The sequence below is a fragment of the Mustela putorius genome, unplaced genomic scaffold (genome assembly GCF_011764305.1).
Source record: "Mustela putorius furo isolate JIRA1106 unplaced genomic scaffold, ASM1176430v1.1 tig00000743_pilon_pilon_pilon, whole genome shotgun sequence".
NCBI classification, from domain to species: domain Eukaryota; kingdom Metazoa; phylum Chordata; class Mammalia; order Carnivora; family Mustelidae; genus Mustela; species Mustela putorius.
In genome coordinates this window covers 3,852,611-3,880,462 of record NW_025421464.1, presented here as the reverse complement: position 1 = coordinate 3,880,462, position 27,852 = coordinate 3,852,611, and the positions used below count along the sequence as shown (strand labels likewise).

Here is a 27,852-nt window from a genome sequence, read left to right as displayed (position 1 = left end):
TTACTTAATATGATTGGCACATACAATGCTACCTTAATACCAAAATCTAAAGCCAACCTATAAGACACAACTAAGGAAGAGAGCATACTGATATGTCCACTATCACAATTAGGTTCAACACATTTTTACTATCCTTTAGTTAATAAAACCTCAATTATACAAGGAAAATCGCCGATGTGGTGGGAAGCGTTGGAAATTGATTGTAATGCAAATTTAGTGATGCGTAATGATCCAGGTATGCAAAAATATTTCTTTTCATTGATCCAACCATCAGATACACAAGGCATGGAAAATACATGGCTGGTACAGCACCATATCTATGGGAATATAACCAGAACTGATTCATCTATACCAATTTACATAGCTAAAAGAGTCAGCTTTGACAAATGTGGAATACCACCCAATAGTTAAAGCCCATGAATTACTAGAGAGGATGTTGGAATACTACACATTGTCTAAGTCTAATCCTGTCAATGGATGGTTGGTTGGGCTGTTCATGAGTGGTTGTTCCTAGCCTCTGTGGCATAAATTTTATATTTGGATTGTATATAGAACAAATTGAGTTGTACCTTTTGGAAGGTTATTTCCAATATCTGTGGCATAGGTTAGTATACAGTCCTCAGAGGGTTAAGTAATTAGGTTCAAACATTTGGCTTGAATTTGGGTGTTGTGTTGGTAATGCCATGTGTCCATTGTGGTTTCCAGTGGAAATTTCCACTGGAAAACTTAATTATCTCTGGAATTCAGAAAGCAGACATCCAGACTCTTAAGCAGGAACTATCTGCATTTAAAAAACATGTGAACCCCTACTAAATCCAGTAGGACGTTTAGGTTCCAACATCTCAGCATTCAGAGAACCACATTCCATTATCTCAACCATGTATGATTATCATGCCCATAAACTGGAATTTAACTATAACATTGACCATAAAGTTCAGGCCCTCCAGCAAAATTTACTTAATCTTAGAAATTTCTACATAAGAGAACAGTTAAAAAATAATTACTGCAGAATCAATAACCTCCTGGAGAGAGCACGGAATGATATCAGAAGCATTACTGTAACAAGAAAAAGTATTCTAACTGGATGGAGTCTCTCTTAAAATTAGACATGTCCAGGGACGCCTGGGTGGCTCAGTTGGTTAAGCAGCTGCCTTCGGCTCAGGTCATGATCCCAGCGTCCTGGGATCGAGTCCCACATCAGGCTCCTTGCTCGGAGGGGAGCCTGCTTCTCCCTCTGCCTCTGCCTGCCATTCTGTCTGCCTGTGCTCGCTCTCTCCCCTCTCTCTCTCTGATAAATAAATAAAATCTTTAGAAAAAAAAATTAGACATGTCCAGATCAGGTTGTGACAATACAGGACAATGTAAAATTTCATTATTAAGACTTTTAGGGGGTCAAAGCTTATTAACATATGATACAGATGATGCCACAACAAATACATTATCGTACAGCGCTTCTGACAACACATACGCATTCATGGGTTAATGGATATTTACTATCTAAACAGATGGTATTTCAGGGGTCTAATAACATGGATTATACGTGCCATAAACTAGAAATCAATGCTAATCTTTTTCCTTTAACAAGAACATCCATTGAAAATTTACTTTTGGACATGGGACACCTTAACCGGATAACTTATGCTAATAACTTCTTAGAGGATATGTTTTTGTTTTGTTTTCTGAGATTTATTTATTTATTTTAGAGAGAGAGAGAGAGCGAGAGCGAGCCTGTGAGCAGGGGGAGGGGCAGAAGAAGAGGAAGAGAGAGAATCCTCAAGTAGACACCCCCACTGAATGTGGAGGTTGATGGAGCTCTATCCCAGGACCCTGAGACCATGACCTGAGCTGCCCAACGGACTGAGCCACCCAGGTGCCCCTTAGAGGTCATGTTCTTTAATCATAGTAGAGTGAATGATACTATCATAACCATAGATTATGAGTGTGTTAAAATATTGTATGTTATTAGTGAATATTTAGTAATGTTACCAAATGGGTACCTTTGTCTCAATATTCATATAAAATTTTTTCAACATCTTATATTAAATAACAGAAGTACTTTGGGTGAAAATTAACAAAATTGATAAACCCTTTGATGAAGACTTAGAAGGGCTCAAAGCAGCCCATAAAACCTTGACCAAGAAGCCAACTCTTTGAGCACGCTACACAGGCCTCTCAAAGCAGCCTCAGGAGTCATTAACACTAACTTCGCTGCACTGAACAAAAATATACAAAACTTATATAATAAATATTCCTCTCTAGAGTTGTTAACAAAAATCCTTTAAACACATGGTTTGTTCTGGCTCATGGTCTGATGATAACCTTTTAAAATACATAAAGGAAAGTAAATAAATAAACAAAATCAAATACATAAAGGAATTCTCTCTCTACACGTGTCTTGGAATCCATTAGGGAGATCCTTCTATCGCTTTTAGCTATTATTTTTGTTAAATATATTAAACATGCTATTAAAATGTTATGCAGCCTCAAGCTTAAGTAGGAAACATTACAAAAAGACTGATTAACCATACCCTCACCATTCTTTTTTAGATGTGCCAAGACCCTATGTTGAAGATTCTATACATATTTTTGTATTGATCTGCCTAGAGTTGGCAATATGATTCTTATTTCATTTATTTGACTGCTTTGTTGATCTGTTAACTTACCTTAATAAAGTTTAGATTTAGTTTTTCTTCTTTTTGACTTAATTCTGACTAGATGTGACTTTGAGTTGGAGTTTTAAAATTTAATCCTTACTTAATTTTACTTTATTTAATTCAGTTTAATGTATCTAACTTGTTTGGATTCGATGTGGTCTTTGATTTATGTCAATTGACATTTCATATGATTTGAGATTTATTTGATTTTATTTGATTCTCAGTGAAAATACAATTGAATGATTTGGATTAACTTTCTTCCACAGTTAGCAAACTAGTACTGCTGACCTAGCTTAAGACATATTTGATTCCTGTATGACCCCTACAGATTTGTCATGAGGAATCCCGCGGTAGAATGTAGAGAGCAAGATGGAGTCACTCATGTCAAGCAGGGGCCTGTGTCAAGCAGTGATGGAAGCAGCTAAGGGCATTGCAGCCAAGACCAGGTATCACTGAGACCAGCACCAGCTTTTGACACACTCCGAAGTGATAACCAACGGAAACAGAGGAGGTCTGTAAAGGCTCAAGACTGATTAAATCCCTTTTAAAAAGAGGATATTTGCAGCAAATTGTGAAGACTCCTCAGACACTGACCTCGCTCTGTCTGATCACTTCAAAGCCAGCTGCTGCTGAAGGCTGCCTGGTTGATGTCTGAAAAGAACAGAGCTCCTTCTTATTTTATTATGTTATGCTTGAACATAATAAACAGCAAGCGCCAAGAGCTGACCCAGACCCGAGTGAGGCCTTATCTCAACTGCTCGCTCACAGATATTCACCTTCAGTTTGTTAACGTCCTGTCCTCCGTTCTGTATGGTTTGTTATGTGATTTGTACTTTGCTTTGTGCCACCCTTAAGAAGACAAGTTAAACACGTGGTGAAATGTTACCGCGTTTAGAGTATTGAACCTGCTTTATAATTGTTCATCGTGCTCTAGGACTGAAAAAGCTGACCTTGTGGAAGGACACAGCCCATGTGTGAGTCTTCATAGCGAACTCCTGACGGGCAACTTGGCGTGTTCTCAGGTTTAAAGGTCGGGATGACGTCTGATTCCAGCAGAGAAGCGGACGAGCGGTTAAGGAGGCGGCAGCGCTAGGGCGCGGGAAATCGGGTTTCCCATGCCCGGGAAACAGAGCATGCGCAGTCCACGGGTCTTCCGCTGTGAAGGAGCCGGGAGTAAGGGAAGGGGATCTTTGGGGTCCTTTAAGGAAACAACCACACACTCTGGAGCAGCCTACATATATTTGGGGTTTAGCCGGGCCCAAGCCAGGTCTTCTGGAAGCCCCGCCTCCGGGAAGCTCCGCCCCAACCTAAGTAACTGTACGCGCGCCGGGTCCTAGGAAGGCACCGCTGTTGGAAGTCACCCGTGCCCTGGAGGCGGCTGGGCGCGCTCAGCAGACGGGGTTCAGCACGCGGCAGGAGCAGGCGCTGCGGAAGAAGTGGCACTGGCAGGAGGCGCAGGGGTCGCAGCAGGCGGGCGCCGGTGACTTGCAGCTCGCTCGAGTAGCCACGCAGGGGGTGGGTGGCGGCGGCCGGGGCCGGGCCACGGTCTTCATGGAAGAGTTTCTCTGCGGGGAAAAGCCGGGACTGACTGCCCTAGCCGGCCACGCCCACCCCACCGGCCTCGCGTCGGCCTGGGAACTCCTTGCGCCGCGGAGGCCCCAGACCAGACATCCCCACCCGCTGCCCCACGGTCCCTTGGACTTCATGCCCTCCGGGGACCCCACGGGCACCTGCCTCCCCCAGTCATCCACCCCCTGCCTCCAAATCCATTAACATTTACTCACCTGGCTGGGCTTGGCCCACTTTTTTCCCTAGGGAGTCCCACTCTGTTCTAGAGTTTTCACCACCTCTGTTTAACCCCTTCTAGTGTATCCCCAATCTCTTCTCAGTCCTGCCTTCACAGTAAGTCGGATCCACCCACTTCTTCACCGCTTCGCTGCCCTAGGCCAGGCCACTATCCTCCCATTTACAGCCCAACCTCTGTTGCCCCAAACCCGGCTCTCCGAAAACGTATGTATGTCTGTATGATGGCAACCACTCCGGCTTAAAGCTCCCAGTGGGTTTTCTTTGAACTTAGATTAAACCATAAATTTCACTTTGGCTCTTGAGGCCCTCAGGCTTGGTCCCGCCCACCTCTCTGAGCTGAGCCCTGGTTACCTCGCGGCCTGCATTCCACGCATCGAACACAGGAAATGAGTAGCCATTAGCCATATGAAGCTTCTGAGGACTTGAAATGCGTCTAGTGCAAAGGAAGAACTGAATTTTCAAGTTTTATTTAATTTTAATTCACTTTAAGAAAAAAGTTTTGTCAGAGCGAGAGAGTGCGCACTAGTAGGGGGAAGGGCAGGCAGAGAAAGAAGCAGGCTTCCTTCTGAGAAAAGGAGCCCAATATGGGACTGGAACCTAGGACCCTGGGATCCCGACCTGAGCGGGAAGACAGGCCCTTAACAGACTGAGCCACCCAGGTGTCCCTTAATTTACATTTTAAAATAGAAGCAGTGTAAAATTTTTTCTTTAAATAATTCTTTTCTTGTTGTTGTTAGGACTACAACTGACTATTAAAATTTAGCATTGGAATTGAGATGTACTGTGAGTGTAAAGGGGCACCACCAGGTTTCAGAGTTAGCACACACACACACAGTAATGTAAAATATCTCACTTTTTATATTGGTTACATATCAAAATGATAATATTTTGGATATATTGGGTTAAATAAAATATTACTGAAATTAATTACACGTACTTCTTTTTACTTTTTAAAATGTGGCTACTAGGAAATTTTAATTTATATATGTGGCCCACATTGTATTTTTTCTTTCTTTTTTTAAGATTTTATTTATTTATATGAAAGAGCACAAGCGGGGGTTGGGGGGTGGAGGGAGCAGCAGCAGGAGAGAAACAGGCTCCCTGCTGAGCTGGAAGCCCAATGTGGGTCCTGGGGTCATGACCTGAGCCCAAGGCAGATGTTTAACCAGCTGAGCCACTCAGGCGCCCTTCACATAGTATTTGTATGGGGAGTCACTGCTTGAGATTACCGAATTTTTCAGTAAGTGCTGCTTCCTCCGGGAGGTCTTCTGAGATGAATCTTCCCTTCATTTTCATCACCATGCTTTAATTCCTTTACAGTGTTTATCATTATCTGAATTTATTTTGCCTATTTATTGGCTTACTTGCTGTTTGTCTGTCTTCCCCACAAGAATGTAAACTCCATGACGGGGGGCTCTATCTCTTGTTCCCTCGTATAGTCCCCATACCTAGCATGCAAATACATTTGTCAACTGTGTTTTCTTATATGTCAATCACCTGATCAGCTTGTTCACAAAAGGTCTAGAGAGGAGCAGGGGCTTTCTCAAGATCACACAGTACCAGGTCTAAGACAGGAATAATGTGTGCATTTCAATAATGCCTTAATCTAGTATTTCCCACAGTGTGGGAACCTGTGCCACAGTAGTATGATTTTAGGTGGTACACGACTATTAAGTGACATTAGATCACATAGTGAGAAAGGGCTCTTTTTTCAATCTCTTTCAACTTGAAAGGCCCCAGTTGGTGCCAATTTATCATTAATGCTTTCCTAACTCTCTCTTCCTTCCTCCCTTCCTTCCTGCCTTTCTTCTTTTATATTTTATTAATTTATTTAACAGAGAGCAAGAGAGCACAAGCAAGGGGAGTGGCAGAGGGAGAGGGAGAAGCAGGCTCCCCACTGAGCAGGGAGCCAGCCCCAGGACCAGGATCAGGACCTGAGTAGAAGACAGATGCTTAAGCTTAACTGACTGAGTCACCCAGGCTCCCTTTCCCAACAGTTTCTAATCTGACTTTTTTTTTTTTTTTAAGATTTTATTTGTTTATTTGACACAGAGAGAGAGAGATCACAAGTAGGCAGAGAGGCAGGCAGAGAGAGAGAGGGAAGCAAGCTCCCTGCTGAGAAGAGAGCCCGATGTGGGGCTTGATCCCAGGACCCTGGGATCATGACCTGAGCCAAAGGCAGAGGCTTAACCCAGTGAGCCACCCAGGCGCCCCTCTAATCTGACTTTTAACACAAAGAAAGACTCCCAGATTTAGAGCATTTGACAAGCAGCCCCATCCAGGTAAAATCCACTAACAATGTTTCATTTTCTTTATAATTATTTATATTGTTACCTTCTATTTATGGCAAGTGATATTGATTTCCTCTCATAGTTCTATATTTTTAAGTTTTAATTTTTAAAGTATTTGTTTAATTGAGAGTGAGAGAGAGCACAAGTGGTGGGGGGAGAGGGAGAAGAAGAAACAGATTCCCCACTGAGCAGGGATCCCACCATGGGACTCCATCCCAGGACTTTGGAATCATCACCCGAGGTGAAGGCAGACATGTAACTGACTGAACCACCCACGTGCCTCTTGAGTTTTAATTTTAGACAAATATATTAAGTAAATAAGTGAAACTCGGTTATGGCAAAAATTGTGGGGGTGCCTGGCTGGCTCAGTCAGTGGAGCATGTGACTCTTGATCTCAGGGTTGTGAGTTCAGGCCCCACGCTGGGTATAGAGATCACTTACAAATAAAAGCTTTCAGAAAAAAAATTGTGGGAAGTAGTTCTGAAATAACTAAACTTTAGGACACAGCATATTCATGCAAAGAACGAGAGATGGTGACATTTCAGTCAGAGGGCTAGCTCAGATAAGAAGATGCTTTTTAGGCACACCTGGGTGACTCAGTTGGTTAGACGACTGCCTTCAGCTCAGGTCATGATCCCAGGATCCTGGGATGGAGTCCCGCATTGGGCTCCTCCTGCTTGTGCTCGCTCTCTTTCTGGCCAATAAATAAATAAATCTTTTTAAAAAAGAAGATGCTTTTTAGCATGTAAGCTATTTCACTTAGTGAAACTTAGCTCTCTGGGCTTCTGTGGGGGGTCTGATTCAGAGCTTGAGGCCAGGAAGTCTTTAGATAGCTTTCAGCTTCTTTTGTTCATGTAAGGCTGGAAAATCTTTCATTTAGTTCCTAGTTAGAATTCCCTTTTAAGTCCAGGCCCACCCCTACCCCCACAATGAAAACTCCTGGTCCTACCTTGGAAGATTTCTTCTTTTCCGCCTCTTTTCTACTGATCCTTTTGGATTTCTTGTTCAGTGCTTCAAAGAGAGACAGAAGGAGCAAAGCCAGATGTTTCTGGAGGTCACAAACTGCAATAAATTGGGAGGAGCCAGAGGGGGCTCCAGGAAGTCTCAGGGTGGGGGAGAAGAGGGGTTGGTTGGATGAATCATAACTTGGGACTTAGGCCAACAGGTTCTTGATAGCCTGGCTGCTGACCTGGAGTGACCTCTGAGGGAAGGCAAAGAGGAAATCAAAAAAGGCCCTGAAAAATGGGTTCAGTGCCATGTACACGGATGGACCTGTGTTTCTTGTATTCCTCTTTTTCATTTCTCAGAGTTATGGAGCAGACACACTTGATTTGAATCCTGACTCTGCCATTTAACAGCTCTGTTTCCTTAAGCAACCTACTTAATCTTCTTAAGATCCAGTTTTCTCATCTGTAAATAGGGTATGGTAAGATCCACCTTGCAGGATTGTCTTGATAAAAAAGTTATGTTTATAAAATGAGAAGCCTGGCACGTCAAAGGTGATCAAAGGTGATACTTCCCTGATACATTGAGAATATTCTCTTTTCCTAGTGAGATGTAAGGCCGTGAGGGACATTAGTTTAGAACTTGTGTTCTGGAATTAAACACCTGGCTTTGAATTCTGGCTCTGCCAATTAAGAACTTGCGTGATCTTATTCAGTCACTTAACCTTAAGCCTCAATTTCCTCAACTGGGAAGTAGGAATGAAAATAGCACTCACTTTACAGTGTGCCTTGCACACAAGGTGTATATCTGTTACTATTGTTTTTATCAGGTGAAGTTGAACCAGAAAATGTTCCATGCCAGGCTGTAATGCCCCTGGTATTTTCCCTGAGCAGTTATTTTCAATTCTCAACCTTGAAAGGACTAGTTCATCCCACACTCAGTTATATTCTGCAGCATTTTCTAACATTTTTATTGTTGATTTTTAAGCTTTAACATTTTACATTTTAACATTTAATATTTTTACAGTTCTGTGATTCAGTAAGTTTCAGAAATGCTAAGTTGAACCAAGTTCACGAAGTGTCTTCCCTTCAGGGTTTCTCAGAGCCTTTAACATGCAAAAATTGTTTATTAAATTGGTGGTATACAGGGCTTTTTAAAACCATGAGTCAAGGAATATTTTATTCCTAGAGGATTGCTTTGAAGAATAAGCAAAAAGGAGCTCTGACTTATGTCACTGAATCCTGGGAAGCATGTTTGACATCCTGTAGTCCCTTCTCATGGGCCAGAGTCCAGAGACTAGGCACCAAGACAAGCTACTTACCTACAATAGAGACAGAAGGGAAATCCAAGATTTTCACGGAGGAATTGTCCTGTAGGCTCCTGTCATCCCTGGGCTTTTCTTCAGGTGCCAGGTGGCTGGAGGGAGTGAGGAAGCACATGGAGACCAGCAGGGTGGCCAGGAGTAGGTGGAGGATATTCATCCCTGGAGGCCTGAGTGGGACAGAGAAGGCAGTCAGGCTGGTGGGTCAGGAGTCCTGGCAAGAGGATGGGTCATCCTCTTGCTTTCGTTGTGTTTCTTTGGACTGGTGCTCTGACCCATTTCCTAAGTGTTCTGGTAGAGCTGGAGGACCACCAAGGCTTAGGACAGGAAAGGGGGACTGAGGAAGGATGAAGAGAGAAAAGGAGCATCAGGGAGAGGAAGAGAGACACAGCAAGGAGGGAGATTGAAGCCAAGAGAAAAGGAATATATTGCAGTTTGCTCTGTCATCCAGAGCATGGGGTGATGGTTTTTATTTTTTATTTTTTTTTTAAGTCAGTGGCCCCAGGTGACCCTAGACCTGGGCAGAATTTTTGAATGGTCCCAGTAGTGCCTCATTGTGGCCGAGGTTTTACTAAGGTGCAGAGGATAAAGCTCATAAGACTCTCTGAGAAACAAGCAGTGATAAATGGCATCTTCAGACAAGTGTATGTTGTTGCATTTGATTCCCATGTCCAGAGGGAATGAAATGGTATGGTTTGCATGAGAAGGATGGACCTGTTGACATAGCCTAACTGTATTTACTGACTTATTACTGGCTGGATTTTGATGAAGCAGACAGATCTCAGAGTGGATTTATTCCCATGAATCCTTTGTTTGGCTTAATCAGGGCTCAAAGCTTCAGTAGCGTCTTCACTTTCTCTGAGTGTGGGATCCCCACTCTTCCCCTGCTCTGTGGGCTGCTCTCTCTGGCCTGGGGAAAAACTGAGGCTGCTTTTCCAAAATCTCTCTGCCCTGCCACAAAGCATGGTGGGTGAGAAAAGAATAAAAACAATCTGCTTATGCTGGTCCTGCCCACTCCTGGGTTCCCCTTACAGAAGCCTGGCAATTCCTAGCCTACTCCCCCAGCCTAACAAACTACAATGAATAAAATAATAATTTCTTAGAACCTAAGTAATTTAGTGGAACTATATGACTAAACTGAGTCTGAGAACGGTGAAATCTCAGTGGAATTAATCTTACTTGTATGTTGGGAGAGGGCAAAGAATGAGTATTCCTTGCACCAATCCTGGGGAAGGATATGTATATTCTAAATGTAATACAATATAGCCCTATAATGCCTAGTTGTATTATCATCCTCAGGGTCAGATTTTTTTTTTTTTTTTTTTTTTTTTTAGAATTCAGAATTTTGTGGATTTTCGAAAGCTAATATCATCTATATCCTATATTAAACTACATACAAGGGTTCTGGGAGCACTCCTATAAAATTTTTGCTACTGCAGCAAAGAGATGGTGATATTCATAATAAGCATAAAAAAGACTACGAATTGACTTGCATCAATTGAGGATGGGTTTTGTTGCTAAGAGACTTCAGGTAAGGTCAGGTTTTGCCGCCAAAGGAAGAAAGAAAACTGGCCATTTTCAGACTTTTGGGATTTTGCTGTTACTACTCAACACGGAACACATGCTCCCTGCTATTAATGCAAGATAATAATGCTGACAGCAATGACTACCTATGCAACTGTTTCTCAAGAGTAATTTATCTTTCCCTTCTGTCATGGTGAAGACTCTTCTTTGATCCGTGTATCACTGGAGATAATTCCTTCTCTTAAACTTATCATCTGGTTTAAGTTACTGCTTAGGATTTAAGATGAATTTCTGTTCAGCATGGTGGATGTAAAGAATCCAAAAAGGGGAGTAGGTTAGCTGGATGTACTTGCTATTTAAGTGGCTGTGTGACCCTGGACCCATCCGGGCCTCTGCTTTCTCATCTGTTAAAAGAGAGGCTAGGACTGCATGATTTAGTACACATATACGAGGCACAGAGTTGAAACTTTAAATAAAGATTTGTTTAATGAGTGAAAGAGTCTTAAGAGCTTCCTATTCTAAAATCTAATGAATCAGTGATATCGGATTCTTGCTTCCTGGACTTTGGGACAGGTTAAACAGTTGCACAAAGGTTTTGTTAAGGCCATCTTTGAATCCTTAAGAGTTAAGGGATTTGCAAGTACTTTCATGTGACTGAATCTGATTAAATCCTGGAAAAGAGGGCATGTAAAGTCATGGCGAAATGCAATTGGCTGTGTATCTCAGAAGTCTTGCTGGTGTGTGTGTGCATATGTGTATGTACGTGTGCTGTGCCAGCACATGGGTGCTAATGAATAAGGACCCTAACTGAGGAAATAGGGGAGACAACAGTATCCAGATCATCCCTGAGTATGATAAAATGAGTAGACAGTATATCAGTACAGAGTACACACTCACTGTGCACTGCAGACATTCCCTTAGCTATGGCACTAGGGGATAGCCTGATATCTTAATCCTTTAGGGTCAAGCCTTGGTCCCCAAAGCAAAAGAAGGGATTATAATTCCCCAGTGAAGAGGAAGGGCTAACCACTTATTGGAACAGAGGTATAGTGAGAGATAAGAACTGAGGAAGAGGAGAAGGCACCAGAGTTTTCCTGAAAAGAGCGAACAATATTAGCTGCTGACCATACTAGGTGTTAATGAGGTGCAACCCTGACATCCTGCCTTGGGTTTTGCTTGTGGCATCAGTGAGGGGAGCCAGGGTGTTTGGGAAGCCAGCAAGCTGGCATTACTGAGAAGGTGACCGGGCTTTGTTGGTTGTAATAATGGCTTCTACCAGTCTTGCCAAGCACCGATTGCCAGGGACATAGGGGTCTGGGTGAAGCTCATCCCTGTGTAGGAAAAAAGTGGTCAGAGGCAAAGTAGTGTTTGATAGAGGCCTAACATGGAGGAGCATCTCTTATAGGCCAGTGGTGCTGGAGGCAGACTCTCCCCTGATCAATCTTTTGGAACAAAATATATACTTGGGAATAAAGAGTAATTAATCCAGGAGGGAATCTTAACCTTTAAATTATCTACAAACCTTTGTCCGTATGTGCATCCCCCCCTCCCCGGGGAGAAGGTCCATAGCTTTCTCTGGATCTATAAGGGCCCCCAAAATGCTCAGAACCCCTTTTTTGCAACCTGAGTGACGTTCATCCAGAACCACAGGCACATGAGAACAGAGGATACTTTTTTTTTTTTTTCTGTCCAGGCAATAATTGAGTTCTATACTTGGGAAAGTGTGCTTTTTGGAAGGGGCATATCATTCCAGTACTGGTATAAAGTAAACATAGTACTGAAGCAAACCAAAGAATATAAACATTATGGTTTCATTTGTGAACAAATATCAAAACTCCTTCAAATATAGATATGCTTACATATGCAAAGAAAAAAGAGTGGAAGGATACACATAAAAATTTTAAACTTTTTTTTTAGATTTTATTTCTTTATTTGACAGACAGAGATCACAAGTAGGCAGAGAGGCAGGCAGAGAGAGAGAGGAGAAAGCAGGCTCCCTGCGGAGCAGAGAGCCCAATGCGGGGCTCGATCCCAGGACCCTGGGATCATGACCTGAGCCGAAGGCAGAGGCTTTAGCCCACTGAGCCACCCAGATGCCCCCATATAAAAATTTTAATAACGAATACTTCTTAGGAATGGAATTGAGGATGGCAAGTCAGGTAGAGACACGTACTTCTTCATGTACTTCTGTATTTGAATTTCCTTTTCAAGAATATTATCACTTTGGGGCACCTGAGTGGCTCATTTGGTTAAGTGTCTGCTTTCAACTCAGGGCATGATCCCATGGTCCTGGGATGGAGCCCCACTCCCTGTCTGCTTCTCCTCTCCCTCTGCTCTCCCCCTTCTTCTCTCTCTCTCAAAAAGATAAATAAAATCTTTTAAAAAGGGAGAGGAGCAAAATGGCGGAGGAGTAGGAGACCTAAATATCACTGGGTCAGTGTCGTTCAGCTAGATAGTTATCAAACCATTCTGAACACTTACAAACTCAACAGGTGATTGAAGAGAAGAAGAGCAGCAATTCTAGGAACAGAAAATTGACCACTTTCTGGAAGGTAGGACGTGCAGAGAAGTGAATCTGGGGCAATATACAGGAAGAGAGACCGTGGTGGTGGTGGGGGAAGTGGTAGAACAGGAGCACAAAATTGGAACTTTTAGAAGTCTGCTCTACTGAAGGACATTGCTCCAGAGGCTAAGCAGGGGTGAAGCCCTCATAGGGACAGTGTTGTCTCAGGACCTGTGGTGTCACAAAAAGACCGGGGGTGTCTGAGTGTGGCAAAGCTCCCAGGTATCAGAGCGGGGAAGCCAGCGGCAGAGATGGAGCTGAGAAGTGGGCTCTCAGCTTGGGGTTACCTTAAACCATGATTCAAGCACAGTTGGGCCCCTGTTATTGGAGCAGGGACCCCACAAGTGGCAGATCCAGGGAGACCCCCTCCTTCCTCCTCTGGGAGAAGCAGTGTAGGAGCATGCTGCAGCAACCTGCTGGGTTTGGAGACTCCAAATGGGGCCATGCTCCAGAGATAGAAACGCTCCATCAGAGGCTGGGTGAGTACAGAGTGAGGCTGGAGACCAGGGAGACAGGTGTGAATGATTGCTTTTCTCTGCGGGCACACTGAGGAATGGAGTCCTGAGTTCTCAGCTTCTACAGGGCCAGATATTGGGAGGCCACCATCTTTATTCCCATCCTCCAAAGCTTTTCAGAAATTGTTCAGGGAACAAAAGCTACTGAGAGCAAAACTGAGCAGATTACTTAGCTTGGCCCCTGGCAAGGGCAGTGCAATTCCAATTCAGGCAAAGACATTTGAGAATCAATGCAACAGGCCCTTCCCCCAGAAGATCAACAAGAACAGCCAACAAAGACCAAGTTCACCAATCAATGAAAATTGCAAAACTTCAGAGCTCTGGGAATACAGCACATAGACTTTGTGGCTTTTTCCTCATGATTCTTTAGTCTTTCAAAATTAAATTTTTTAATTTTATTTTTTTCTTATTCTATTTTAAAAATATTTTCCTCTTTCTTATTTTAATGTTTTTTAAACTATTTTATCTTATCAGTACATAAAAAAAACTTTAAAAATTTTCATTGTTATAGTCATAGTCTATCCCTTCATTGTATTTAACCTTATTGTTTGTATACATATAGGTTTTTCTTTCTTTAAAATTTTGGAAGGCAGTTTCTTCTAATAGACCAAAATACACCCAAAATCAAGTGTGTGGCTCTGTTCTGGTCACCAGTCTAAGATATATCTATATCTATATCTATCTATCTATTTATATATTCATATATTTATCCCCCTCCCATTTTCTTCTCCCCCCAGTTTTGGGTCTATTCTGCTTTGGTTAGTGTATATTTTTCTGGGGTTGTTGCTACTCTTTTAGTATTTTTGTTCTCTCATTCATCTATTCTTATCTGGATAAAATGACAGGGTGGAAAAACTCACCTCAAATAAAAGAACAAGAGGCAGTACCAATGGTTAGGGACCTAATCAATACAGACATTAGTAATATGTCAGAACTAGAGTTCAGAATGACAATTATCAAGGTGCTAGCTGGGCTTGAAGAAAGCATGGAAGATACTAGAGAATCCCTTTCTGAAAAAATAAAATCCCTTTCAGGAGAAATGGAAGAACTAATATCTAACCAACTTGAAATTTAAAAAGCTATTAATGAGGTGTAATAAAAAATAGAGGCTTACTGCTAGGATAAGTGAGGCAGAAGAGAGAATTAGTGATATAGAAGACTAAATGATGGAGAATAAAGAAGACAAACAACTACTGGACCACGAAGGGAGAATTTGAGAGATAATTGATACCATAACATGAAATGATATCAGAATAATTAGGATCCCAGAAGAAGAAGAAAGAGAGAGGGGGTTAGAAGATATATTGGAGCAAATTATAGCAGAGAATTTCCATAATTTGGTGAAGGGAACAATCATCAAAATCCAGAAGGCACAGAGATTCCTCCCCCTCAAAATCAATAAAAATAGGTCCATACGCTGTCATCTAATAGTAAAACTTGCAAGTATCAGTGACAAAGAGAAAATCCTGAAAGCAGCTTGAGACAAGAGGTCTGTAACATTCAATGGTAGAAATATTAGATTGGCAGCAGACCTATCCACAGAGAACTGGCAGGCCAGAAAGGAATGGCATGATTTATTCAGAGCACTAAATGAGAAAAATTTGCAGCCAAGAATACTATGTCCTGCTAGGCTGTCATTGAAAATAGAAGGAGAGATAAAAAGCTTCCAGGATGAACAAAAACTAAAAGAATTTTCAAACATGTAACCAGCCCTACAATAAATATTGAAAGCGGTCCTCTAAGCAAAGAGAGAGCCTAAAAGTAACAGACCAGAAAGGAACAGAGACAATATATAGTAACAGTGACCTTACAGGCAATACAATGGCTCTAAATTCATATCTTTCAATAGTTACCCTGAATGTAAATGGGCTAAATGCCCCAATCAAAAGACGCAGAGTATCAGAAAGGATAAAAAAACAAGACTTGCTGTCTGCAAGAAACTCATTTTAGACCCAAAGACACCTCCAGATTTAAAGTGAGGGGGTGGAAAACCACTTACCATGCTAATGGACATCAAAAGAAGTCTGGGGTGGCAATCCTTATACCAGATAAATTAGATTAGATTTTAAGCTAAAGACTATAATAAGAGATGAGAAGGGACACTATATCATACTTAAAGGGTCTGTCCAACAAGAAGATCTAACAATCTTAAATATCTATGCCCCTAACATGGAAGCAAGCAGCCAATTATATAAACCAATTAATAACAAAGTCAAAGAAACAATATCAACAATAATACAATAATAGTAGGGGACTTTAACAGCACCCCTCACTGAAATGGACAGATCATCTAAGCAAAGATCAAGGAAATAAAGGCTTTAAATGACACACTGGACCAGATGGACATTGCAGATATATTTAAAATATTCCACCCCAAAGCAACAGAATACACATTCTTCTAGAGTGTGCATGGAACATTCTTGAGAATAGATCACATCCTGGGTCACAAATAAGGTCTCAACTGGTACCAAAAGATTAGGATCACTCCCTGCATATTTTCAGACCACAATGCTTTGAAACTAGAACTCAACCACAAGAGGAAAGTTGGAAAGAACTCAAATACATGGAGGCTAAAGAGCATCCTACTAAAGAATGAATGGGTCAACCAGGAAATTAAAGAATTTTTAAAAATTCATGGAAATAAATGAAAATAAAAACACAGCTGTTCCAAATCTTTAGGACATATCAAAGGCAGTCCTGAGAGCAAAGCATATAGCAATACAAGCCTTTCTCATGAAACAAGAAAGCACTCAAGTACACAACTTAACCCTACTCCTAAAGGAGCTGGAGAAAGAACAGCAAAAAAAGACTAACCCCAGCAGGAGATGAAATATCATAAAAATCAGAGCAGAAATCAATGAAGTAGAAACCAAAAGAACAGTAGACAAATCAATGAAACTAGGAGCTGGTTCTTTGAAAGAATTAATAAGATTGATAAACCCCTGGCTAGACTTATCAAAAACAAAAGAGAAAAGAGCCAAGTTAATAAAATCATGAATGAAAGAGGAGAGATCACAACCAACACCAAAGAAATACAAACAATTATAAGAACATATTATGAGCAACTGTATGCCAGCAAATTTGACAACCTGGAAGAAATGAATGCATTCCTAGAGATGTATAAACGACCAAAACTGAACCAGGAAGAAATAGAAAATCTGAATGGACCCACAACCAGTAAGGAAATTGAAGCAGTTATCAAAAGTCTCCCAAAAACAAGAGCCCAGGGTGAGACAGCTTCTCAGGGGAATTCTACCAAACATTTTAAGAAGAATTAATACCTATTCTCCTGAAATGGTTCCAAAAAAATAGAAATGGAAGGAAAACTTCCAAACTCATCTTATGAGGCCAGTATTACCTTGATCCCCAAACCAGACAAAGACCCCATCAAAAAGGAGAATTACAGACCAATATCCTTAATATCCTTAATGAACACAGATGCAAAAATTCTCACCAAAATACTAGCCAAGAGGATCCAACAGTACATTAAAAGGATTATTCACCACAACAAACTGGGATTTATTCCTGGGCTGCTGGTTCAACATCTGCAAATCAATCAACATGATACAGTACATTAATAAAAGGAAGAACAAGAACCATATGATACTCTCAACAGATGCAGAAAAAGCATTTGACAAAGTACAGCATCCATTCTTGATCAAAACTCTTCACAGGATAGGGATAGAGAGTACATACCTCAATATCATCAAAGCCATCTATGAAAAAACCAAACCAAATATCATTCTCAATGGGGGAAAAACTGACAGCTTTTCCCCTAAGGTCAGGAATATAGGAGGGATGTCCACCATCACCACTGCTATTCAACATAGTACTAGAAGTCCTAGCTTCAGCAATCAGACAACGGAAATAAATAAAAGGGATCCAAATCAGCAAAGAAGTCAAACTCTCACTCTTTGCAGATGATATGACACTTTTTGTGGAAAACCCAAAAGACTCCACCCCCAAAAGTGCTAGAACTCATACAAGAATTCAGTAAAATGATAGGATATAAAATCAATGCACAGAAATCAGTTACATTTCTATACACCAACAATAAGACAGAAGAAAGAGAAATTAAGGAGTCAATCCCATTTACATATGCACCCCAAACTATAAGGTACCTAGGAATAAATCTAACCAAAGAGGCAAAGAACCTGTACTCAGAAAACTATAGAATACTCATGGAAGAAACTAAGGAAGACACAAAGAAATAGAAAAAAAAATTTCATGCTCATGGACTGGAAGAACAAATATTGTGAAAATGTCCATGCTATTTAAAGCAATCCTCACATTTAATGCAATCCCTATCAAAATACCATCAGTTTTTTTTTTCCAAAGAAATGGAACAAATAATCCTAAAACTTGTATGGAACCAGAAAAGATCCCAAATAGCCAGAGGAATGTTGATAAAGAAAACCAAAGTTGGTGGCACCACAATTCCAGACTTCAAGCTCTATTACAAAGCTGTCATCATCAAGACAGATGGTACTGGCACAAAAACAGACACATAGGTCAATAGAACAGAACAGAGAGCCCAGAAATGGACCCGCAACTCTATGGTCAACTAATCTTCGACAAAGCAGGAAAGAATGTCCAGTGGAAAAAAGACAGTTTTTTCAACAAATGTTGTCAGGAAAATTGAACAGCCACATGCAGAAGAACAAAACTGACCATTTCCTTACACCACACACAAAAACAGACTCAAAATGGATGAAAGACCTCAATGTGAGACAAAAATCCCTCAAAATCCTTGAGGAGAACATAGGCAGCAACCTCTTCAATCTCAGCCACAGCAACTTCTTCCTAGAAACATTGCCAAAGACAGGGAAGCAAGGGCAAAATGAACTATTGGGACTTCATCAAGATCAAAAGCTTTTGCACAGCAAAGGGAACAGTCAACAAAACCAAAAGACAACTGACAGAATGGGGCGAGATATTTGCAAATGACTTATCAAATAAAGGGCTAGTATCCACAATCTATAAAGAACTTATCAAACTCAACATCCAAAGAACAAATAATCCAATCAAGAAATGGGCAGAAGACATGAAAGACATTTCTGTAAAGAAGATGTCCAAATGGCCAATAGACACATGAAAAAGTGCTCAACAATACTTGGCATCAGAGAAATACAAGTCAAAACCACAGTGAAATACTACCTCACACCAGTCAGAATGACTAAATTCAACAAGTCAGGAAATGACTTGGTCTCAGTCCCTCAGGTGCCTTTCTTCAGGCCCTTCACCACCAATGTTGGTGAGGATGCAGAGAAAGGGGAACCCTCCTACACTATTGGTGGGAATGCTAGCTGGTGTAGCCACTCTGGAAGATGGTATGGAAGTTCCTCAAAAAGTTGAAAATAGAGCTATCCTATGACCCAGCAATCGCACTACTGTGTATGTACCACAAAGATACAAATGTAGTGATCTAAAGGGGCACCTGCACCGCAGTGTTTATAGCTGCAATGTCCACAATAGCCAAACTATGGAGAGAACCTAGATGTCCATGAACAGATGAATGGATAAAGAAGATGTGGTATATATAAACACACACACAATGGAATATTACATAGCCATTAAAAAAATGAAATCCTGCTATTTGCGACAACATGGATGGAACTAGAGGCTATTATGCTAGGGGAAATAAGTTAATCAGAGAATGACAGTTATCATATGATCTCTTTGATATGAGGAATTTGAAAGACAGTCAGGGTACCTGGGGAGTAAGGAGGGAAAAAATGAAACAAGATGGTATTGGGAGGGAGACAAACCATGAGAGACTCTTAATTTCAGGAAACAAACTGAGGGTTGCTGAAGGGTAGGGGGGTTGGATAGGGTAGCTGGGTTACGGACACTGGGGAGGGTATGTGCTATGGTAAGTGCTGTAAATTGTATAAGACTGATGATTCACAGACCTGTACCCTTGAAAAAAATAATGCATTATATGTTAATAAAAAAATCTTTAAAAAAACAATCTTACTACTTTGTCAAAAAAGAGATGATAGAAATAAAATACTGAATGCTACTTGACATAACATCAAAGGATTTAAAGAAAATGGATGGAGAGTTATATTTTATTTGTGACAATGATGCTGTGGAATTTGCAGGAACTTCCTCCCCCTTTGTACCTCAAATTCCAGGTACAGTTTGCTCTCAGCATCTACTGCTCTGTCACCAAAATGTAGGGCTTTCTCATAGCATATTTTCCTTTTACCCTTCTCTGTCCTGGAAAGCTCTCAAAGTTTTTACCCTTCTGGTTCATCAGCCACTGTTTCTGATACGCCAAAACCTAGGAAAGGTAACACAAACTTTGTTATGGTTTTATTTCTCAACCAAATGAACTACACCAATTACTGAAGGTCAGAGCCAGAGAAGAAATAGCTCTCATTCATAATTACATAGTTTCCCCACACAAAATGTTCAGTGGCTGCATAGGGGTCCTATCAACCTATACATCTTTGACCCATCTGATCAACAGGTAATATACGTGGATATACGTGGATACGACAGGTGTCTTGCTGTGCTGACCTAAGGAGGCCCCATTAGGGCTATCGGCTCATTCCTTAATATTCCTTCAGGCTTATCAGTGAGGACAACCTCTAGAGTAGCATGAAGGTGTCAATATGTTTTATCCAGTTAGTTTTCTCCTAGAATAGCCAATTGAGCAACAAATATTTTTTGAGGTTTCCTTCCCATGGCCGTTAGTGTTACAGGATTAAGTAGACCTCTAAGCAAGGCAAGAGAAGGAGAAGCAAAGAAAGAAGGGTCGAGAGAACTTCAGGACATGGTGCTAGGAGAGCAGATTTTGCTATGCGTGGGAATGGGATACCAAAAGAGAGGAAGAGACTGATGGAAAGGGCCTGAAGAAAGGCACCCAAGGGACTGAGACCAACATTCCAAGGGATCATTTAATTGACCTCATCCATAACAGGTGGGAAAATCATTAGAAAGACAAGGCCAAGAGAGCATAAGGAATTCACCAACCTCACAGTTAGTTCTTGCTCTCTTTTTGGTTAACCTGGTCCTAGAGATTCAGCATCCCTGACGAACTGCTAAACAAAGCTACTCTAAGCCAAGCCACCGATACCTTTACCTAGACAACTGTGAATGTCCCATGTGTGTATGAATGTCTCTTAATTGACATCCTGCCTCCTTTCTTGTCCCATCGCATCCTTTCCTCAAATAGTAGCCAGAGGGATTGGAGAAGAGGGGCACGATTCAAATCACGCATCACTCCCTGCTTAAACCCTGTTAGAACTTTCCATTGTTCTTGGAATAAAACCAGAATTTCCTACAAAGCCCTGTTACTGTCTCTGGACTCATCTGATAGACTCCCTGCTGAGTCACTATATTCTAGACATATTGTACTCCTTTCTGTTTCTAGAATATGCTAAACTTTTGCCTATCTCAGGGCCTTTACACCTGTCATTCTCTTAACCCTAAATGTTCATTCCCTGGCCTTGAACTTGGTTCCCTCATCTCTTCACATGGCTGGATCATTGGCAGTCTTTGGATTTTTGTACAAATATCACCTCATTTTTAATTTTTACCACTTTATCTGAAAGTGTCCTTTCTCCAGTTTCTCTCTATCCCATTATCCATTTCTTTCATAGTTCTTACAAAATTAGCAATTATCTATGCTTATCTCCATAATGTCTTCCCTTCTCTTGTAAAATTTAAATTTCCAGAAGGTAGGGACCTTGTTGTCAAATTCATTTTGCTGCCCCCACTACTAAGCACTGCCTGGCACATAGTCAACCCTCAATAAGTATTTGCCAAATAAGTGAATGAATCAATGGGTAGCAAAAACAAAAACAAACACAAACAAACAAAACACAACAAAACAAAACCAACAACAGAAAATCTATAGATTTGCTAGTCCCCTCAGGCCAACAGGACAGGTTACACATCAAATTTGATTGTGATTCAATGTCTTTTCCTTGGCTTTTGCTCTACTATATTGGGGCTTGGACAATTCTTGAGTTTCATCAGTATCCATTATCTGAGTGCTAGGATAGGACTCTGGCTTTTCTTAATATCTTTGATCTTGTGCTTGACCAAAAAAGGTGAAAGAGACCATTTACTCTGTGAATAAAAGTGTCTGGCAAGGGGGCTGAGATGGGCATAGAAGAATTTTAGGGCTTTAGAACAGGAAGAGACTTCAAGGATCTTGTTCAAGGAACTTAAGCCTGGTTATGCATTAGAATTATCAGGAGAGTTTTTGCCACTATGCCCACAATACTGTGTTAAGTATTGTGTATGTACTGTAAACAAGCACTTACTGTACTTACATACAGTAAGATGCACGAATTTAAGTATTCAGCCTAATGAATTTTAACTTATATGTATACTTACGTAACCACTACTCAGATCAAGATATACAATACTTCTTTCACTCCTGAAAGCTTCCTTAGGCGTCTTTCCAGTCAATACCTATTTTTTACCCTTCCGAAGTAACCTCTATTTTCACTCTAACCACCATAGATCAATTTTTCTGGTTTTTGTATTCCTATAAATGAATCAGACTGAATGAAATCCTTTGTGTGGGATTATTTCTTCTTTTGCTCAACATATTTTTGAGGTTTTATTTTTTCATGAATTTTTGTTTGTTTCATAAATAAGTAGTTTGCTCTTTTTTTCCTGATTAGGATTTCACTGTAAAAACAGTATTTACTTTGCTTTTCAAACCCTGGTTTTAGAACTTCTTTAGTTCTCTATCCTCACTGTTCTATCAGTGAAAGTTGTTGACTGTCAGATTAATTAAAAATGTTCCAGCTAAGGAGAGGGTGATATGTTTGCTTAGCCACTTGCTCTTCCTCCTCTACGGATCAGTCTCCCCACAGTGGTGGGGACCACAAATACTACCAGTGAGTCTGTCAGGGATGCCTCTCCACATCTGGGAAGGATGTTTCCCAAAGTGGGGAGGGCCTTGACTATTTCACCAGGGAGTAAACTGACCCTAGCAATCAGAAACTAGAATAAGTCAGCCACATCTGCTAGTTGAGATGTTGAACCTGGAATTCTGAGAGTCTGGAAAGCTCTGTTTTTCAATAATGAGGGAGCCTGGGAAGTATAAGGGAAGGGCCAGCTGAGGAAATAGAGCCTTCTCTTTTGCAGCTGGTGGCATTGAGGGAGCCGAATGGGAAAGAATGGAGAAGGAGAGAAGAAGACTTGTGGGTATTGACAAAGACTCTTCCTGGTCAGACTTTAGACTCCTCTGAGGCTTCTCAACTAGGTCTCAGCCTTGGTCCTCCTCCTGTCTTTGGCCTGCCTACCACATAATTTTAGCAAGAATCCTGTCAATTTAATGAGACTCTCCCCACCCCTGATATCTGATCGATTTCCTCGTCCCCCACTTTGATGTACAAGGCTGCCTTTAGCAAGAATCCTGTTAGGTCAGTTTAGCAAGAATTCTTCCTAGCCTTGATGTCTCCTTTTAGTAATTCTGCATCCACTGACCCTCACTCTGCTTGTGGGTTCTAAATCCACAACTATCTTTGCTGTGTTTGGAGTTGAGCCTGATCTCCATCCTTTATTGCATTATCCCTACTGAAATAGTCTTGAAGAAAGTCTTCCTTAACCATTTTAACAAGCATCAGAATGATTTCTTCTTTAACAATACCAAAACAAGTTTATTTCTTGTGCTGTTTCTATATATACAGAAAAATCTGACTGTCGTGACTGAATTGACTAGTTTAATTTTTATACCTTTTTTTTATGACTAGTCTATATTTTTATTATCTGATGCCAAACTGGATAATATTCTAATGGGTGGTTTGGGTCTTAACAGCCTGCTTCAGGACTCTTCTGCAGAGAGCAAGAACCATGTGTCAGGCAGGCCCAGGATCTGCCTAAGGGACCCTGAGTTAGAATTTGAGAGAAGGTTTAATTAAGGCTCTGTTTCTTTTCAAGAAGCAAAAAGGCACAAATCATCCAGGCAAGTGCTTCTCAGCATGAAATATGTCTCCATGTTCTACTGAGACAGAGGTCAGAGTCCAGGCTTCCCAGATATTCATTCCCAGAGTATACAAGGAATACAATACTTGTAGGAGTTGCTAAAAAGATTACTTTGTTCTCCTGACAATGTTCCTTTCAGTATGACTTCGTGCTTATTACTCAACAAAAACCTTAGTGGGGATTTCACTGATTTTGTTTTTGTCTTCCAGAAACTACTTCTCTCCCATTTCTTTGCCCTGGGCGATGCTGTCTTCTGAGTCTCTAGATCCCTTTGACTTGGGGTACATTCTGCACTCACTAAGCATGACCTGAAGCTAGGCCGATGCTCTGCTACAGCTCAGAACTTTACAGCAGATGGAAGGGAAGAGGTATTTTTGTCAAATGAAATTTTCTGCAGAAAAGGTTCAAGGCAGAGCCAAGGATATACAGCTGAACAAATCCTTTTTTTTTTTTTTTAAAGATTTTATTTATTTTAGAGAGAGCACAAGCAGAGGGAGGGGCAGAAGGAAAGGGAGAAAATCTCAAGCAGTTTCCATGCTTAGTGCAGAGCCCTTTGTGGGCTTGAACTTATGACGCTGAAATCATGACCGGAGTCAGGGACACCTAAGTGACTGAGCCACACCCAGGTGCCCCACAGCTGAACAAATCTTAAGACTGTATGAATTAGTTCCAAGAGAAAGTAGAAAAAGTTTTGAAACAGATGCCCATGCAAGTGTTTCGGGAGTGGGTCATGATCTTTTGATCCCACAAAGTCCTCCAAAATAACCAAAGAGAACCCAAAGTGGCTCCAGTGTGCCATTCCTTCTCCTACCATCACTTCAATGGAAATGGCAGAACAAATGTCCAATGTTGCTGATGTGGAACAAATTCATCCACAATGGAAAATATTAACCCGAGCTTTCCCCTGGGCCAATAAAATATGCCAAAATGGACATCCACTCTGAAAACTCAAACATTTAGAAAGGAAAAGGAGGCTTTGCCATAAACGGACTTCTGGTTATCTGTTTTGCTTTTAATAAATATGAAATGAGCCAGTTTTACACAAGCAGATTGATCCCAAATCCTAAATTCCGCTCTGTGACAATCATTAGAAATCTGATACCATAGGTGACTTTCTGAAGACATTAAAGAAGTGCTAAAATCTGACTCTGGAGTCAGAATTGAGATCTTGGAGTACTTCTTTCTTAGAACTTTTTTTTAACTGCTAGGACATGGAAAAAGCAGAGTAAAGAAAAGTAAGAAGCTACTAGTTAACAGAAAGTTAACTGCTTTCACTAACAAGTTCTTTAAACTTTCCAAAGTAGTAGCAGCTTCATTCATTCTGAAAGCATATTTCAGTTGCTAACTAAACTCTATATGCTTCCCCTTGAAGAACCGAGGCCAAAGGAGCTTTGTTCCTGACCTTGCAGCAGAAGAGGCTTGCAGCTTGTTTGTCCGTAATTTCAAAGACAAGAATAAGGAAACTGCCAATCATATTACAAAAAAATTATTCCAAGCTTCACTCCATCTCATGGGCAGGAAGATTTTCACTGATGCACAATGAAAAGAACTGTTTCATCAGCTGAAAAGCAGCAAGGAGAGAAGACCAAGAGAGCATTTATTTTACAGAGAGGATCTCTAACAACTCAGGTCATTTGAAACTTAAACCCAGAGAAGAAGATGGGGTCTCTGCGGGCAGCAGAAAAAAGTGTTTTCGTCCTACTTAGAGTGCCCTTTAGTCAGCCTATATAATGAAGGGAAGCTGGAGCTGTGTCTTTTCCCTGTCCTTAAGCAGCAGAGGCAAGATGTGTTGTGGTGAGATTTTTAGACCTGGGGAGCGCCCAGTGGCTGGCTTCCCATCTCATCCTTTTGCTTTCAGTCAAGCAAAGGCTGTGCCTTCATATTCATTCTGTCAGCCACAAGGATGTCTAGCTACCCCATATTTGTTGTTTGATTCCATATATTTCTCCTCAGTTTTGGAATTGGGAATTGGGGTTGACACCAAAATTAGAAGAAATTGAAAAGGAAGTGGTTGTACTGAGGACACTCATGACCAAGATTTAACGAGAATTTACCTCAGAATGGATCTCAGGAGATAGAATGAAACTTTGACTAAAGGAGTTAACCTGGAAAAAAAAAATACAAAACAAACCTTCCAGAGAAGGGTTTAATTTAGCTTCTTTCAGAAATTCTGGGTGGGCTAAGGAGAGCTTGGTGGAGAAGTTAAACCCTAGATGGGAAGACTGTTGAGGCCTCGCTTGTCTTATTAGTAAGATCTTTTGGAGACTTTCAGTATTGGTCTCATAATTTTCCAATTTCTATGTAATTTCTGTCAGTTGAGGATCTGCCCTTCAGCTGACTCTGGAGGTTATTAGGCTGTGGCTCTTCTCTTCTTTTTCATTTGGGTTTTACTTGAACAAATTAGAACTACAAGGTCACAATTTATAGCCCCCTGGGTAACGTGAAGTTTAGAGACTCTCTAGAAGGGAACAGTTTCTACAGCAAGAGCCCTGCAGCAAGCATTATTTGTTTTTGTGAGGATGTCAGTGAAAGAGTTTGAAAGGAAATAGCACAACTCTACATTGATTTAGCCTTACTTCCTCATATCTATTTTTAAAATTCCAGTAGAGTTAACATACAGTGTTCTATTAGTTTCAGATATACAATATAGTGATCCAACAATTCTATAGATCACCCAGTGTTCACCAAAATAAGTGTACTCTTAATCCCCTTCACTCTGGTTTCACTCACCTCCACTTACCACCCCTCTGGCAACCACCAGTTTGTTCTCTATAGTTAAAAGGGTTTGGGGGGTTGTCTCTTTTTTTCTTTGTTGTTTTGTAGTTTTTCTTAAATTCCACACACGAGTGAAATCATATGGTATTTGTCTTTATCTGACTTATTTCAATTAGGAATATAGTTTCTAGAGCCATCCATTTGTTGCAGATGCCAAGGTTCCATTCTTCTTATGGCTGAGTAATATTCCATTGTATACATGCTCCACATCTCCCCACCTCCTCCTCCTGTTGCTGCTGCTGCTTCTTCACCTCCTCCTCCTTCTTCTTCTTTTCCTTCTCCTCCTTCTTTGATTCTTCATCTTCTTTTTTTTCCCCCATGCAGAGAGCCTGATGTGGGGCTCGATCCCAGGACCCTGGGATCATGACCTGAGCGGAAGGCAAACGCTTAATGACTGAGCCACCCAGGTGCCCCCACACAACATCTTTATCCTTTTATCAGTCAATGGAAAGTCATCTTTCCATAATTTGACTATTGTTGATAATGCTGCTGTAAACAAAATTATTTGAATTATTTTGAATTATTATTGAATTATTTTTTTTGTATCCTTTAAGTAAATACCTAGTAGTACAATCCCTAGATCAAGCATAGTTCTATTTTTAACTTTCTGAGGAACCTCCATATTGTTTTCCAGAGTGGCTGCACCAGTTTACATCCCTACCCACAGTGTAATAGGGTTCCATTTTCTCCACAACCTTGCCATCACCTGTTGTTTCCTGTGTTGTTAACTTTAGCCATTCTGACAGGTGTGAAGTGATATCTCATGTAGTTTTGATTTGTATTTCTCTGATGAGTGATGTTGAGTATCTTTTCATGTGTCTGTTAGCCATCTGTATGTCTTCTTTGGAAACAAGTCTATCCATATCTTCTGCCCATTTTAAACTGGATTATTTTTTTTTCAGGTCTTCAGTTTTTATAAGTGTCTTATAAACACTTTATCAGATATGTCATTTGCCAATATCTTCTCTGATTCTGTAGGTTGCCTTTTAGTTCTATTGACTGTTTCCTTCATTGTGCAGAAGTTTTCATTTTGATGACATTCCAATAGTTTATTTTTGCTTTTGTTTCCCTTGCCTCAATAGACATATCTAGAAAGAAGGAGCTATGGCCAATGTTAAAGACATTCTTGCCTATGTTCTCTAGGATTTGGATGGTTCCTGTCTCACACTTAGGTCTTTAATCCATTTTGAGTTTATTTTTGTGTATGGTGTAAGAAAGTGGTCCAGTTTCTCTCTTTTTCTTTTCCTTCTTTCTTCCCCCCCCTTTTTTTTGAGTAGTTGTCTAGTTTTCTCAACACCTACTTTTTTTTTTTTTTAAGATTTTATTTATTTATTTGACAGAGAGAGATCACAAGTAGGCAGAGAGGCAGGCAGAGAGAGAGAGAGGAGGAAACAGGCTCCCTGCTGAGCAGAGAGCCCCATGCGGGACTCAATCCCAGGACCCCAAGATCACGACCTGAGCCGAAGGCAGAGGCCTAACCCACTGAACCACCCAGGCATCCTCA

The 27,852-nt window shown here is 40.9% G+C and overlaps 1 protein-coding gene across 3 annotated transcripts in view; it reads right to left on the bottom strand.

The window, feature by feature from the left end:
• Positions 1-1,832: 1,832 nt before the first annotated feature.
• Positions 1,833-27,852, bottom strand: part of LOC101678631 (agouti signaling protein) — a 137,314-nt gene continuing 111,294 nt past the window's right edge. For 2 of the 3 annotated variants that reach the window (XM_045084098.1, XM_045084099.1), the window contains 4 exons: positions 9,018-9,187; positions 7,701-7,762; positions 4,812-4,910; positions 1,833-4,219 (listed from right to left, as the gene is read on the bottom strand). In XM_045084098.1, coding sequence (XP_044940033.1) covers positions 4,043-4,219; positions 4,812-4,910; positions 7,701-7,762; positions 9,018-9,177 — 498 coding nt within the window. In that variant the 5' untranslated portion in view covers positions 9,178-9,187 and the 3' untranslated portion in view covers positions 1,833-4,042. The remainder of the gene's footprint in view (positions 4,220-4,811; positions 4,911-7,700; positions 7,763-9,017; positions 9,188-27,852) is intronic. The other variant, XM_045084100.1, reaches the window with a different exon arrangement.